Source organism: Aythya marila (genome assembly GCF_965140915.1).
Source record: "Aythya marila genome assembly, chromosome: 15".
NCBI classification, from domain to species: domain Eukaryota; kingdom Metazoa; phylum Chordata; class Aves; order Anseriformes; family Anatidae; genus Aythya; species Aythya marila.
In genome coordinates, this window is record NC_139056.1 from 6,575,417 (window position 1) to 6,589,766 (window position 14,350).

The 14,350-nt window shown below is 62.3% G+C and overlaps 3 protein-coding genes across 3 annotated transcripts; 2 read left to right on the top strand and 1 right to left on the bottom strand.

Moving 5' to 3' along the window:
* Positions 1 to 1,565: 1,565 nt before the first annotated feature.
* LOC309883968 (deoxyribonuclease-1-like 2) lies at positions 1,566 to 4,692 on the top strand (the record flags this gene model as incomplete). Its single annotated transcript, XM_082772542.1, has 8 exons — positions 1,566 to 1,712; positions 2,000 to 2,088; positions 2,961 to 3,044; positions 3,186 to 3,286; positions 3,398 to 3,510; positions 3,650 to 3,804; positions 3,912 to 4,008; positions 4,642 to 4,692. The coding sequence occupies 8 exons, from the start codon at positions 1,566 to 1,568 to the stop codon at positions 4,690 to 4,692; spliced, it is 837 nt and encodes a 278-aa protein (XP_082628668.1).
* A 276-nt stretch (positions 4,693 to 4,968) lies between these two features.
* Positions 4,969 to 11,258, bottom strand: ECI1 (enoyl-CoA delta isomerase 1). The gene is made up of 7 exons (XM_082772766.1): positions 11,174 to 11,258; positions 10,526 to 10,645; positions 9,888 to 10,015; positions 9,124 to 9,270; positions 7,663 to 7,784; positions 7,104 to 7,282; positions 4,969 to 5,441 (listed from the first exon to the last, which is right to left on the bottom strand). The coding sequence occupies exons 1-7, from the start codon at positions 11,211 to 11,213 to the stop codon at positions 5,275 to 5,277; spliced, it is 903 nt and encodes a 300-aa protein (XP_082628892.1). The 5' UTR covers positions 11,214 to 11,258; the 3' UTR covers positions 4,969 to 5,274.
* A 723-nt stretch (positions 11,259 to 11,981) lies between these two features.
* On the top strand, positions 11,982 to 13,620 carry PTX4 (pentraxin 4; the record flags this gene model as incomplete). Its single annotated transcript, XM_082772619.1, has 3 exons — positions 11,982 to 12,110; positions 12,219 to 12,729; positions 12,986 to 13,620. 3 exons carry the CDS (start codon positions 11,982 to 11,984, stop codon positions 13,618 to 13,620), a joined length of 1,275 nt encoding a protein of 424 aa, XP_082628745.1.
* Positions 13,621 to 14,350: the final 730 nt, after the last annotated feature.

Here is a 14,350-nt window from a genome sequence, read left to right on the forward strand (position 1 = left end):
AGGCTCCGAGGAGGATGCTGGAAGAGGAAATGCTTCTCCCAAAGGAACTGGGCCACTCACTGCCTGCAGGGATGGTGGAAAGCCCGAGCTGAGCAATCCTACAGGAATTCGTGGATGCGTTTGAGGACACCAGACTCACCCATGACTGGTCGGGAAGATGCTGCCCGGTGCTGTGTGCCGGAGCCCAGCAAGCCCCACCATGAGGAACCGTCACCTCCCCAGCCCCGGCTGCCGGCCACGCACCTGCCCCGCCACCAGCACGCCCCAAAGCCCGGCTGCCTCGGGATGCCAGCCCAGCACCGGCACCAGGGCTCGGTCCCAGCCATGTCGCAGCTTCCCCAGTGGGATGGGAGCAGCACCACGTCCCGGGGCTGTTTGGGGTGGCTGATGGGGCAGGGGCTCGCAGCTGGCCCCTTGCATGGAGGCTCGCAGTGGCACCGATGGCTCAACTGGCTTGACCCGAACAACCCCACCATTTCCTCACGTCCCTTCTAATTACGTGTCTGAATCACCTGCATTAAAGCCATCACCCCCAGCCGCCCGCCCCACTGCTCGGCACCATGCTGGGGTGAGGAGCACTGCGAGCTGGGCACCCCCTGAGCCCCCCTGAGCCCCGCGTGCCCCCAGCCCCACCGCTGCCCCGCCGCCGCCGCTCCCCCCGGGTGCCCTCCACGGCACTGAGCAGAGGCGCTGACGCCGGCCCCACCCTGCCCCTGTGCAGGTTTTGGTTTCCCAACGTGGGAAGGAGCCCAAACCTGTGCCAAAACACCCACGGGGGTGTCCGACTCATCCTGCTTTCCCAGCACCTCCACTGGGAATAAAACAGCCCTCCTGCCGCCGGCAGGGCAGAGGTGCTGCGCGCTTGGCACAGGTAAGGATGGAGCTGGGGCTTGGTGCCTCTTGCGGCCGTGGCGCGATGGGCTGGGAGCCGGGGCAGCCCCATGGGGTGGGCAATGGTTTGGCCATGGAACTGGAGGGACTGGGATGGCTGGAACTGGGATTTGCTTCGTTTTCCGAGAGCGTCGAGTGGTGCAATTCCAGGGCAGAAAACTCCCAGCTTTGGGGAGCACCGGGGCAGAGGGGGTGAAGGGGGACCGTGGTCACATTTAAGGATGCAGAACAGCAGAGCAGAGTCAAGAGGGGACTGTGAGCAAACTGGAGGATGCAAACCAGCCTGGGGAGCATGCAGTCAGAGCAGGACAGCCCCATGGGGAGCAGAGCCGGGAGCTAGGTGATCCCAGGGCTCGCAGGCGATGGGCAGAGGCGCTTCCCAGCTGATTCACCGCAGCAGGACAGGCTTCATCTTCCTCTGGGACTGGTGACCCAGCAGACAGCCCAGGCTAGCTGCACAGGCTGCCCCAGGCAGCACGGCCAGATCCAGCTCTTCTGCCCCGGCCAAGCACAGCGGAGCAGTGTCAGTCCTCCGTGGGCTGTGGCGTGGCACATAGGAAGGACCTAAATGGATTTCTTCACTCTATCCCCAAATATGAAGCATATTCCCAAGCCCAGAGCAAACCCTGGCTCCCATCGCTACTTCCCTGCGGCTCAGCATCCCTCCCAGCAGGATGGGGACCGTGGTGCTGGCACTGTCCCTGCTGGCCGTGGCTCTCGTGTGCCCAGCCACCGCCACGCTGCGCATCGGTGCCTTCAACATCCAGGCGTTTGGGGACAGCAAGATGTCTGATGAGGCCGTGGCGGGCATCATCGTCAACGTGAGTACTGCTGGTGCTGCACGGGGCCGGGCTGTGTGCATGGAGCCAAAATACAGCTCCTGTGCCGGGGACATGGCCGTGGCTGGACGTCTTCCTGGTGCCAGGCATGTCCTGGTTTGGTGGAGGGCAACGTGGGTCATGTCAGGGACACGCTGTGTTCTCGCTGAGCCTCTTTGGGGACATCTGCCTCGGCACTGAGGGATGCGTGGGTCACCCCGGTGCTGCCGTGGGGTCCCTGCTCACCACCCCAGCACCCTGAGCCATTGCCATTGCTCCTGTCCCCGCAGGTCCTGCGCCGCTATGACATGGTGCTGGTGCAGGAGGTGCGCGACTCCGACCTCAGCGCTGTCACCGAGCTCATGGAGCAGCTCAACAGGTACCGGCAGGGCCAGGGCTGGGGCCACCCGGCAGCAAAATGCCGGCGTTAGGCATGGAAAGCAAGGCGTTTGTTTGCAGAAAGGGGAATAAGGGAAAATGCTGGAGCTTTGTGAAATAACAGCCTGGAGCTCGCTGGGCACTGTGCCAGAGCTTTGAGCAGCCGCTGTGGATGAGACAGGGGGAAACGGGGTGCAAGTGCTGCAAAACCCTGGTGGAAGCTGAAATCACGCCCGAATGCAGGAGACAGAAAGGAACTAAAACTGTCACACCGGGTCTGAAAAATGCAACAGGACAAGGCAAAGCCGAAGCTGGGGATGAAGGCACAGGGGTGAAGGGTGCGCGGTGGGACCGGGGCTCTCTGGGGGCTCTGCGTGGCCAAACCTGACAAATCCGCGGGGCAGCAGAGGTGGCTGTGCCATGGGCACAAAGCTGCAGGTAGCCCAGGCTGCCATGGGTATGCAGGGGACCCAGTTCTGGGCGAGGGCTGGGGCCAGGGCGGAGGCCCCTGTGCAGGTACGCCCGGCCCCGATCCCCCCTCGGGCATCACCACAAAGCCACCGCGGCAGCGAGGGTGACGCCGGGCCCTGCGGCAGCCAATTAACCTCATTTAACTAGGATGCAAATGATGACGGGGAGCATCCCCGCAGAGCAATGGGAGGCAGGGACCAGCCCCGCGTCCTGCCGGGGCGTGGGGAGGACGGAGCCCGTGGCCAGCTGGGGGTCACCACGCGGCGCTGGGGCAGCCGGTGGCTCACGGTGCCCCCTACGGCACGGCTGCGGTGCCCCTGGGGCCAGCAGAGCCAGGGCCATCCCAGGGCTGTGCCAGCACCGTGACAGCCACGTCACTGTCTGTCCTTTGCATCTCTGCAGCGTGTCCTCAGCCCCATACGACTACGAGATCAGCGGGCCCCTGGGACGGGAGAACTACAAGGAGATGTACCTCTTCATCTACAGGTAACGGGGTGGGCACGTTGCTGTCCCACTCGGGTGCCGCGGAGGGGACACCGGGGCCAGGATGGCCCTGCTGGGGCTCAGGACACCAAAGCCACCACGGCAGGGCCAAGCCCCAGCATCACTATCCCCTTGGTCCCGCAGGACGGATGTCGTGTCGGTGGTGGACACCTACCAGTACGAGGACCCGCAGGACATCTTCAGCAGGGAGCCCTTCATCCTGAGGGTCTCAGCGCCCCACACCAGTAAGTGCTGGGAAGGCGGGGACGGTCCCCAGCCCCTCTTGGGGTCAGGATGCACAGCGGGGTTCCCGTGGGGCTGTGGCCATGTAGGCTCACACGTCCCTCTCCCCGCAGAGGCAGGGGAGTTTGTGATGGTGCCGCTGCACTCGGCCCCGCACGATGCTGCCGCCGAGATCGACGCGCTCTACGACGTCTACCTGGCCGTGGTCAACAAGTGGGGGACCGATGTGAGTACCCCTGGCAGCACCGCGCCCTGGGCACGGGTCCCCACTCCCAGATGAGCACGGTGGCTGGCTTGGGGGCTGGGACGGCTGGTTTTGGGGCAGAGGCAGCCCTCCCATCAGCCCCGCTCCCCTCTTCCCGCAGAACATCGTGTTCCTGGGGGACTTCAACGCCGACTGTGCCTACGTCAAGCCGAGCGACTGGGCCTCCATCCGCCTGCGCACCAGCGATGTCTTCAAGTGGCTGATCCCCGACAGCTCCGACACCACCGTGGGGAAGTCGGACTGCGCCTACGACAGGTCAGCACCGCCACCACCGTGGTCCCTGTGGCCCCAGGGCCCCCCTGCTCGTCCCACCCCGCTGGCAGGGGCAGGAGCGGCACCCACGGCTTGTTCCTCCCTTGCAGGATCGTGGTGTGCGGTGCCAAGCTGAAGAGGAGCATCGTGCCGAACTCGGCCACGGTTTACAATTTCCAGCGTGCTTTCCAGCTGGAGCAGGAGGAGGTGAGTGGGGATCACGAAGAGGGGCTCAGGGTGTCTTTGCTGCACCCGGAGCTGCCCAGGGCGGTGAAGCCAGGTTGCCCCAGGCAGCTCCGGGTGCAGCAAAGACGTCCTGACACCGCGGGGCTGCCAGGGTTTGCTCAGGATTAGGCAGCCCAGCTGCAGCAAGGTAGTTGCTGCATTTGAGTGTCAGCTCAAATATGGGTTTAAAGCAGCCTCGGCAGCAGCCCAAGGTGACTATGGCCATGGCACCTGTGTCCCTGCCCCATGCCAGGCTGTGGGGACACCAGCAGACACACGCAGCCCCTCTCACTCCCCTCCCGGGGCACAGCAGCCACCCACATCCAGCCAACGTGGAGCCCTGGGTGCTGGGGGACCCACGGGTGGAAACAAGAGGGGGAATTTGGGGTTGTTGCCTGTCCCTGCGGTGAAGAGATGAGCATTTTGGTGGCCTTTCATGGGCAGGAGAGGGCATGGCAGGGGCGGGACCTCACAACTCCAGGGCTGGGGTTATCCTGTCCCCTGCCAGCAGGCAGAAGGGTCTCACACAGCAGTGAGAGCTGCTCCTCCGGCCCCACCAGCACCATGAGGGGTCAGGGCTGGCGTTACACCTCCCCACCTCTCGCCCTCCTGCAGGCCCTGGCAGTAAGCGACCACTACCCTGTCGAGGTGAAGCTGATGGCTTGAGCTCCTCCTGCGGCCGCAGCCCACGATCCAGCTCCAGCTCCCAGGACCTCCCCCAGGAAGGCGCTCTGCAGCCCCATCCACGAGCCCTGCACGGGGGCTGCTCCCGAGCACGGTCTGCAGAAGGGTGACAGCCAGGCCCTGGGGCTCCCAGCACAGCCCCCCCGGTCCACCAGGGGCCAAGAAGGAAGCCAGGAAGGACTGCAGACAGGCTCAGGAACGAAGCACCCACCCCTACCTCATCAAAGACTTTATTGACAAATTTCACTTTCACAATTAGCTGTTGGACAGGAGGGAGGATGGCCAAGGACCCGCAGGCTGAGGCTGCAGGTGCTGTCAAGACTCTCCCTGCCTGTTCCTTGGGTGAGCTGAGCAAGCAGCTCTCCCCGCTCTCGGGAAGGCAGCAGTGGTGTCAGGCACTCTATGGGGACTACCGGGAAGGGTCGGTCGGGGCAGCCACAGGAGCAGGCAGCACGTCACCAGGCGCTGACACTGCAGACGGCTTCAGCGTGGAAGTCTACAGCTACTGCAGTGCTTTGGAGGGTCATGAACGCTCCTGGGACCGAGCCCCAGCTGGCTGGCTCCTCAGCTCTTCTTCTTCTTCAGCATCTCCATGTACATGCGGAGGGACTTCTGGATGGACTCTTTGGAGATGAAGCTGATGAAGTTCTGAACGTCTTCTTCCCGGTGAGCTACCAGGCGGTCCAGCACTGCCTTCCTCATCATGGTCTTGGTGAGCTGACGGGCATGGTCTGTGGAGAGGAGAGCGAGGCTGGGGGGCACGCACGGCCCCCAGTGTTACCAATCACCTCTCGGCCCCTGTCACCACGGGCTGGGACCTCCAAAGCAGAGGCAGCGCACACCGAAGGGCTGGCGGGGTCTTTAAACCAGCAGGGAAAGGTGTAAGAACAACCTGCCTGGAAGCTGAACTGGAAACATTCTCATGCAATAAATTGTGAACTCTATCCCTTGGTGGGGAAATGGCTGATCTACTGAGAGAAATTACAGAGCGAGTTGTGCACTCTCCCTCTCTTTGCGCCCTCTAGAGCCCAGCCTGCACCCAAATTCCAGTCGCTGGGCTCAGGACAGCAGAAACTGAACAAAATCCTCTGTTACCTCAAACTGCTCTGGCTCCAAGCTCTCCCAGCCCAGACCCCTTTGACCTCTGGCAAGACATTCTGTTCATGCCAAGCATGCCATACAAAAGCCAGCAGCATCGTCCCCACCAGCTGCAGGCTCTGGGCTGCGATCCCTGCTCCAGCCTGCACAATTCAGCAGGGGTATGGGGATGCTGCTGGAGCAGTGCTGGGTGCTGGAGCCAAGGCCTGGAGCACACATCCATCTGCTCACACACTGTGTGCAACAATGCAGACACAAATCTGTCACACTGCACGAGTTGCAAACATGTTGCACATGTTGCAAACACGAGTGTGGCAACAGGAACCGTGAAACGAGGGTGAAATCCCACATACTGAGAACCCAAAATGGCTTTAGCAGCTTCGTGGGTCTCTTCACCCAGACAAACTCTCGTTGGCTCTGACTTTGGGCTCTGCAGAAGGACCTGCATGGTGCCTCCTGCAAGCCACGAGAGAGCACAGCAGGGACGTGCTCCCCAGTCTCAGGGGCTGAGGACCAACTGGTTTCACCCTAACACCAAGACAGCAGGGCCAGAGAGATGTTTAGGCACTCTCTTTCAAAACCAGGACACTTAAGTGACAGTCCTGGGACCTGCCCCTTTCTGCCCAGTTCCATTCGGATTTCTATAGAATGAACTGCATAGGGTGACACGTAGCTGCACCCAACTGCAGCACCTCAGAGGAGGCACGCAGTGGGATAACACAAACCTAACTGTGGCCTGTGGAGAGCCCTCTCCTGGCCCAGGAGCCGTGGAGCAGCCCACACGTGCACGTGGTGTTTGCATTCGCTGTCTGCCCTAACGCCCCCAGCTCCACCTCAGCTGTGGGAGCGCTCAGATCCACACTGCTCCTCCGAAGGGCAGGCTGGCAGCCACCCAGGCACCCCCACCCTTTTTCCTCAGCTCTGCAGGATTTTCCTCTCCCTCCAGCAGAGCAGGATTAGCTCACACGCTGGGTTAACACCCCCGCTGACAAACGCAGGGATCCAGCCTGAATCTGGAGCTCAGGCACCTCTGGATCAACTCAGCAGTGCTGGCACAGTGAGCTGAGCTGGAGGCAAGTGCCCTGCGCACCCAGCAGACCGTCCTGCTGTGTGGCAAGCACATCCCTGACAGCCCAAGGCTGCTTGGGCTGCTTTGCTGAGCTTTCCTACCTCCCAGCCACGTACACCTCCAGTTCCAACAGATACGTAGCTCCCAGCCTCAACGCCTGGCCCTCCCACACAGGTCAAATCCCCACTTCTGCATTCGGTCACTGCTCAGGAGGTGCCTCCCTTACCGGGAAGAGCCAGCCACTGCTGCATAACAGCCGTGGCCCTGTCCTTCAGCTTCTCCTCTGGCACCAGCTCGTCCACGAGGCCAATCCTGTGGGCCTCAGGTGCAGAGTGGAGGGAGCCCAGCTGGAGGGAGCTTTCAGCAACTCGGTGTCCCACAACGTTGACAAAGGTGTCCTTAAACCTAGAAGAGATGGGAGGAAAAGCTTTTGCAGGTAAACGCCCTGTAGCCACAGAGAAGCGTACTCCCAGTCCGAGTGTGACCACAGAGATCTCCCAGCACTGGTTTTAGAGCTGACCGAGGAGTCAGGACTGAGATCCTTGCAGGTGGAGGCTGCAAACAGGGTGTCAGAACGTCCCACAGCCTGAAAACTTCTCGGATACTTACAGGACAGGACAAAGAGCTGAGGTACCGCACGGGCTGCAGCTGCAACTACCTGAACACTCTGTTGGGAAGGACACACAGAACTACATCTCAGTGGCCAGTTAAAGCTTATTAAAAAACCCTGTGAACTCTTTTTGGAAACCTATTCATGACAATAGAAGCGAAAGACACTGGCCTACCAGAAGGGAGCCACAATGCCCAGCTGGGCTTCGTTCAGGCCAATGCTGAATTTGGGGTTCTCTGCCATGATTCTGTAGTCACACGTCAAGGCAATGAGGCAGCCTCCGGCCGGACTGGACCCCTGGCAAGGAGAAGGAAGGAGTGAGTCTAGGTCAGCCCCTGTGCTCTAGCTACAAATGTCTGCGTGCCCTTTTTCTCCAGAACAGTGACAGAGCTGCCATGTCCAGAGCAGATGTTCCCCTCTCCCCAAGATTCCAGCCACCTGATTTAAAACAGCCACTAGAGAAAATTTCTGATATGCTTACCAGAATTTATTTATTTATTTTTTCTTTCTCCCTAACGCTGTTTCTTGCATTCCACAGCCTGGAAATCTAATTAACTGATCTATTCCCACTGAGTTTTGCTCTTCAGTTTACAGACTCCTGCAGAGAAAGTGTTACTTCCACTTGCAAACACTGCAGTGGAGATGTCGTATGGCATTTTCTTATGATTTTGTAACCCTCAATGCCACAGAAATGTTTCTGCGCAAGGTCTTTGTAACACCATCCATCTATAAAGCTTCCATTTCAGCCGTGACTCAGGGATGGCTTAGCCCTGCATAGGATGCCTGTGGGATGCTGGTCAGAGACCCAGCCACCTTCAAAGGCAGCCTGCTGGCAGACAGAACCACGAGCTGCCAAAGCACTCGTGGTTTTCACTGCACTGAAAGAAGCACTCAGTGATTTTCACTGCACTGAAAAATGGGAACAAAGCGTGTGGGTAATGTGTCCATGGAGCACTTCCCTGCTGGCCAAGAGCTGTGGCTGGAGGAGCAAAAGCCAGTGAAAAATAAGACTAACGACATACTCCACCACCCAGGGTCCAAAGCACCACTGCCCAAAGGATAATTCTCTGCACCACTGCACAGCTCCCTCCCCATCTCCTCCCCTCCAGCTATCAAAGCAGCACAACAGCCAGACAAACAACCCTGGGCAACTCTGACGAGTCTCTTTTGAGAGAAAGCAGATGGTGTGCACGTGACAGGCGTCCTTTGGACTCCTCCTGCCCTGACTGCTGGGCCCCTCTGGTTCTCACCCACCCCTGATGCCCCCCTGGGCTTTACCACTGGCCTACAGCCCTCCTCCTGGCTCTCCCACACGCAGGACGGGCTTCCAGATGAGTTCCTGGGGCCGGGAATGGCTCTTGCTGCAAGAAGCACTGCTGTGCCAAGGACATCAGGGTCCGAGCCCCCCAGACATGAGTGCTGTGCAAGCTCTCCAACACCACCAAGGCGCTGCTACACACGCAGCATACCCAGAGCCAAACCTACCAACACGTCCTGCCAGTATCCCAGGCATCCCAACGCTGTTTCAGCACTGGCAAGCCTGATTTTTTGGCTGTCCCTGCCCACAGCCCACAAACAAGCCCAGCAAGTGACAGGCCACGCGGGGCGGCTAGGAAGGCAGATGTAAAGGACTTGCATTGACTGCAGCCACCGTCACCATGTTGGAGCTGTACAGCCGGAGCCACATCTCCTGCACGGCCCTCCAGAACTCAGCGTAGTGCTCCGTGCTCTTCCCACACATCTCGGTGATGTCCAGGCCGGACGAGAAGATTTTGGGGACAGCCTGAAAGCAGGAAAACACAAACAGGACCAAGATTAGCATTTAACCCTCTACCCCCTGGCAGCCTGTGGAAGGAGGATGCTCTACTTAAACCTAACAAGGCCTTTCGGGGTACTGAAACAATCTCCCCAATGCTCCTGTGGCCTGGAGCACCATCACATCCTGCAGGGCTGGGATTCTTTGCTTGCACCAAGATTTTTCATCATCCAAGCCCCGGTGTGGGTCCAACAGCCACGCAGCACAAAATTTGCCCCGTCCCATTCCCGGGCATGACCTCGTACCCATATCACATCTGAAAATACGTTCTGGCTTCCCCGGCACCCTCTGGGCAGCTCAAGAGATCTCAGAGGATTTGTCACGTTTGCAGATTAGCAGCTTTGACTTTAATGCCAAACGACAATACTTTGTTGTTATTCTTGCAGGGGAAAAGGCCACAGAGGAAAGACCCGTTGGCCTTTCAAGCATCCCTTGCCCCTGCTCCCAGAGCCGATCAAAGCTGCTTCCTGCTCCTCCGATGCCAGGGACCAGGGAGCCAGGAGGCCAACCACGAGCAAGGGAAGGGCACCCGTGGCTGCCAAGTTGCCCTGCAGCTCGCACTGCAATCGCGGGGCAGCACGTACGGATGTGAGGATCACGCCCCGACAGGCCCGGTCGTTCTCCAGCTTCTCCAGGCTTATGCAAAACTCGGTGAGGAAGTCCAGGCTGAGGCTGTTCACCGGAGGGCTCTTGAACTTCATCGTAGCTACACCTGTGCCATGGTAAACACAGAGACATCAGAAACCCCTTGCCACGGCGGCACGCACCACACGTTCACCTGTCTTGCCCGAGACAGGTGCTTCTCCTGCCTTCCTGCTTTCCCACTTTACCCAGCCCCTACCTTTTCAACCCTCGTTCTCTACAAAGCCCCCAGAGCCCTGGGGCCAAGGGCAGGGCCTCTGCCTGTACCCGGATCTGCCCGCGAGCCCAGCTCAGCCGGCGTTAGCCTGCAGCCATCCCCGTGGTGGCCGTGCCACGCATCCCAAGCCAGCCACCTACCTTCAGGGTTTCCCCACTGTGCTGCTCCCTCCTCCTCTGCTCACGAGGATGAGGCCAGGCCACCGGGGGGACAATGCTCGGGCACGGGACCCCACGGCAGGCACCCCACGGTGTCACCCGGGGGGCTGTGGGGGGCTCCCAGCCACACCGAGCACCCACCACCCGTGACACCCCCGTCCCCAGCCCTGCTCCCCACGGTGCTGCCCGGTGCCACGAGCCGTACCTGCGCTCTCGTCCAGCTCCACCAGGACCTTGTTGTTGCTGAAGGCGCGGCGCTGGGCGGGCAGGGGGCTGGGGGGCAGCCGGGGGGCTCTGCCCCATGCCTGGCCGAGGGGCAGCACGCCTGGGGGTGGCGGTGGGGTGAGGTGAGAGGGGGCTGCACCCCACAGAGCTGCTGCTTGGGTGGGCACCGGGACACCGAGAGTGGTGGCGGGGTGGCACCGGGGAGGAATATGGGGGGGGTATGGGGACATGGGGTACGGGGATGGGGAGATATGGGGAGGGTGGGGAGCACAGGGTACGGGGATATGGGGGGTATGGGGGGCTTGGGGGGCAGGGGAACACGGGGTACGGGGATATGGGGGGTATGGGGGACACGGGGGGCGTGGGGGCACGGGAATACTGGGGGTATGGGGATATGGGGAGGGTGGGGGGCACGGGGGGCGTAGGGGCACGGGGATATGGGGGGTACCGGGATATGGGGGGACACGGGGGGGCACAGGGGGTGTAGGGGACACCGGGGGGCACGGGGAGCCGGGGTGGGGACACCGCGACACGCAGAGGGTGGGGTGAAGGGGACCCCCGGGGGGCTGTGGCGAGGCCGCCCCCACCCCATCCCCGCGGGCAGGCCCCGCTCTGCACCGCCCCGCACCTGTCCGCGCCATGCAGCGGGCGAGGGCCGGAGCCGCCATTTCCAGCCGGAGGGTCAAGGGGACGCGGCGGGGCCTGGGGGTGGGCCCGCCCCCTCCGGTAAACCACGCCCCCTTGGTGTTAAACCACGCCCCCCTGTTGTTAAACCACGCCCGGTGCCGTTAAGCCACGCCCCCTGCTCAGGGCAGAGCTCATTGCTCTCTGCTCTACCTGAGGGGAAGGGGTGGGGAGCTGGGGGCGGCCTCTGCTCACAGGGAGCCAGTGATGGGAACGGAGGGAACGGCCTCCAGCTGCACCAGGGGAGGTTCAGGTTGAAATGAGGAGACATTGCTGCTCAGAAAGAGCAGGCAGGCACTGGGACGGGTGGCCCAGGGAGGTGGCGGAGTCACTGTCCCTGGGGGTGTTCAAGGAGAGGTTGGACGTGGTGCTTGGGGACATGGTTTCGTGGGTGATAGTGGTGGTATGGGGATGGTTGGACCAGGTGATCTTGGAGAGCTTTCCCAACCTTAATGACTGTGATTCTATGATTCCATGATCTTGCACCATCCTGCACCATCCTGTCCTGTCTTGCACTGCCCCGCTCTGTCCTGTCCTGCATTGCCCTGCCGGCCCTGCCCCGCTCCAGTTCTCCCACCAGGACAGCCATACCAGGGCAGCTGGCAGGGAGCAGCTCCCATGGCTGGCCTCGGCAGCAGCTGGGCCACGCCAGCACCGCCTGTGAACCTCATCATCAGCTGCCCCGGGGAGCAGTGCGGGGGCCAAGTCTGGGGCCGGCCGTGCCGTGTGGGCAGACAGTGTCTGACAGCGGCATGGCGGGGACGGTGCTGCCCCTCTGCCTGCTCCTGCTCCTGCTCCTCCAGGGTGGCCAGCCTGAGACACCAGGACCTGCAGCCCGCGCTGGCCCTGTGCTCCGGCGGCTGCGGGTGCTGGAGGAGCAGGTGGGTGCGGGGGGGCTGCGGCATCGTGGGTCCCTCGGGGAGGATGCCCCAGCAGGATGGATGTGGGCTCATCCAGCAGGGCGGCTGCTTCACTGCGCTCCCTTGCAGTTTCGCCGATTCCAGGAGGTGACACTGAGCCATCTCCAGAGCATCGCCAGGAACTACAACATCTCCTACAACATCGACAGGCGGTTTCAGGTGCTGGCAGAGCAGGCGGAGGCGGCCGACGCAGCCCGGGCCGTCCTGGGTGCTGAGCTGGCCCGCCTGGCTGCTGCCAGCCGGCGGCTGCACCGCAGGGTGAAGCGGCTGGAGGGGATGGTGGGTGCCCTGACCCCCCAGCACCACCTCCTCACTCTCCCTGAGGCTGGTGCTGAGCCACACAGCCTGTGGGACACAGTCCACAGCCAGCAAGAGCCACGGGGCCCCGTGCCCCAAAGCACTGCCAGCCCTCGGCCCCTGAAGGTGAGGCAGCAGCCACAGGAGGAAGGGCACCGGCTGCTGGTGGAGACTGGGACCACTGGGATGCCCATGGAGGACACGGAGCCCCTTCGTGACACCCAGGCCGTCACAGCGGCGCTGTCTGCCATGGCCACGGGCCCCCAGGAGCAGCTGGGGACAGGTAGGTGCTGGCCCCAGAGGGGTGGCTGCTTCCTGCTGCCGCCCGGCTTGGCTGGGGGAGAGTGTGTGTGTGTGTGGGGGGGGTGTTCAAGCCCCAGTGCTGGCAGGAGGCAGAGCTCTGTGCCCTTTAGCTGAATTTTAAAACAGGACTGCACTCAGATCCTGCAGCGGGAGTTACAGAGGTTGCATGGCCCCTGCCGGAGCACCAGGGACATTCATCCTTGCAGCCCTGGCTGAGCGCTGCTCTCCCTCCCCAGCCTGCGGCGTGGGCTCCGTGCTGCTCTTCCCCAGCGCCTCCTCCAGCAGCGCGGCCATCCTGCAGCCAGGGCTCCACGCGGGGCTGTGGGCGCTGTCGCTCTGCACCTGGGTGCTCACCCCGGCCCCCCGCCTCAGCACCGTCCTGTCCTACGCCAGCGAGGATGGGGACAGCAAGGTGTCCGTGCAAGGCCAGGACAAGGACCCTGGATCCATGCGTTTTGTCATCGGGGACACGGCGTTTCGGGAGCTCCCGGTGACACCGCTCCTGGATGGCAAATGGCACCACCTCTGCCCCATCTGGTCCTCCCGCCGGGGCCAGTACCGCTTCTACGTGGACAGGAGGCTGCTGGCCGCTGGCTCTGGCTTCCAGCAGGGCTATGAAATTCCTGCTGGCGGCTCACTGGTGCTAGGCCAGCTGCGGGGCCACATCAGAGCGGGATTCAGCCCCACGGGAGCCTTTGTGGGCCGCCTGGCCGGCTTGGCCCTCTGGAGCCGGGCTCTCCTGCCCGGGGAGGTGGCCAGCATGGCAACTGGCCGGGGGCTGCCCCGCAGGCCCCTCCTGATGCTGGCCAATGCCTCCCTGCAGGGCGAGGTGCAGAGGGTGGCGTGCACCTGCCTCGAGCACTGCCCGTGATGAGCCTGGCAGCTCTCTGGGTGCTGGGACACCAGGCAGCGGGCAGTCTCGTGTTGTATCCCCTGGGAAGTTGTGGGCTGGTTTGGGGTGCTGGGGGCACCAGGCAGAGGTAACCCCGCTCCCCTTCCCTCCCTGCTCGCTGCCTGCAGAGCTGCTGCCCCGGGCAGGGCACGCCACCAGCCCCAGGGCACGGCGCGTGCTGAGGCAGGGCACGGGAGCTGGGCAGCCAGGGAATGCAGGATCCCATTTTTAGGGGTCCTCTTCTTCACAGTGATGTCTGGTGACGCTGCTGTGCCTGCCCTGAGCACCTGAGGGATGTGGCTGAGCGCTGCCAGCACCGCTCTCACCTGGGGGGCATGGGGCTGAGGGAGGAGGCAGCCATGTGGAGGCCTGCTCCTGGCTGCAGGAGCACGTGCAGCCCTTTCACTCCTAATAAAACGCTCCGGGCAGAGAGGAAACCTCAGTTATTGGTGGTTTTGGTGGTCTTGCTCTGCGTGGTACCGCTCAGTGACACTTTGAGCCCTGGTGGGTGCAGCACCTGGGGACATGAGGGTGTGTGGGGGTGGGCAGGCCGTGGCACGGTGTGTTTCTGGGTGATTTTACATCCTTTGGCCTCCCTGCAGGCTGGCTCCTGCCCAGCACCTGCCCCTGTCCCACACAGCGGGGCTCGGGGCTCGGTCACCTGCTCGTGCTGGCCGCGTGCCCCCTGCCCCGCAGCTTTTCCCACTGA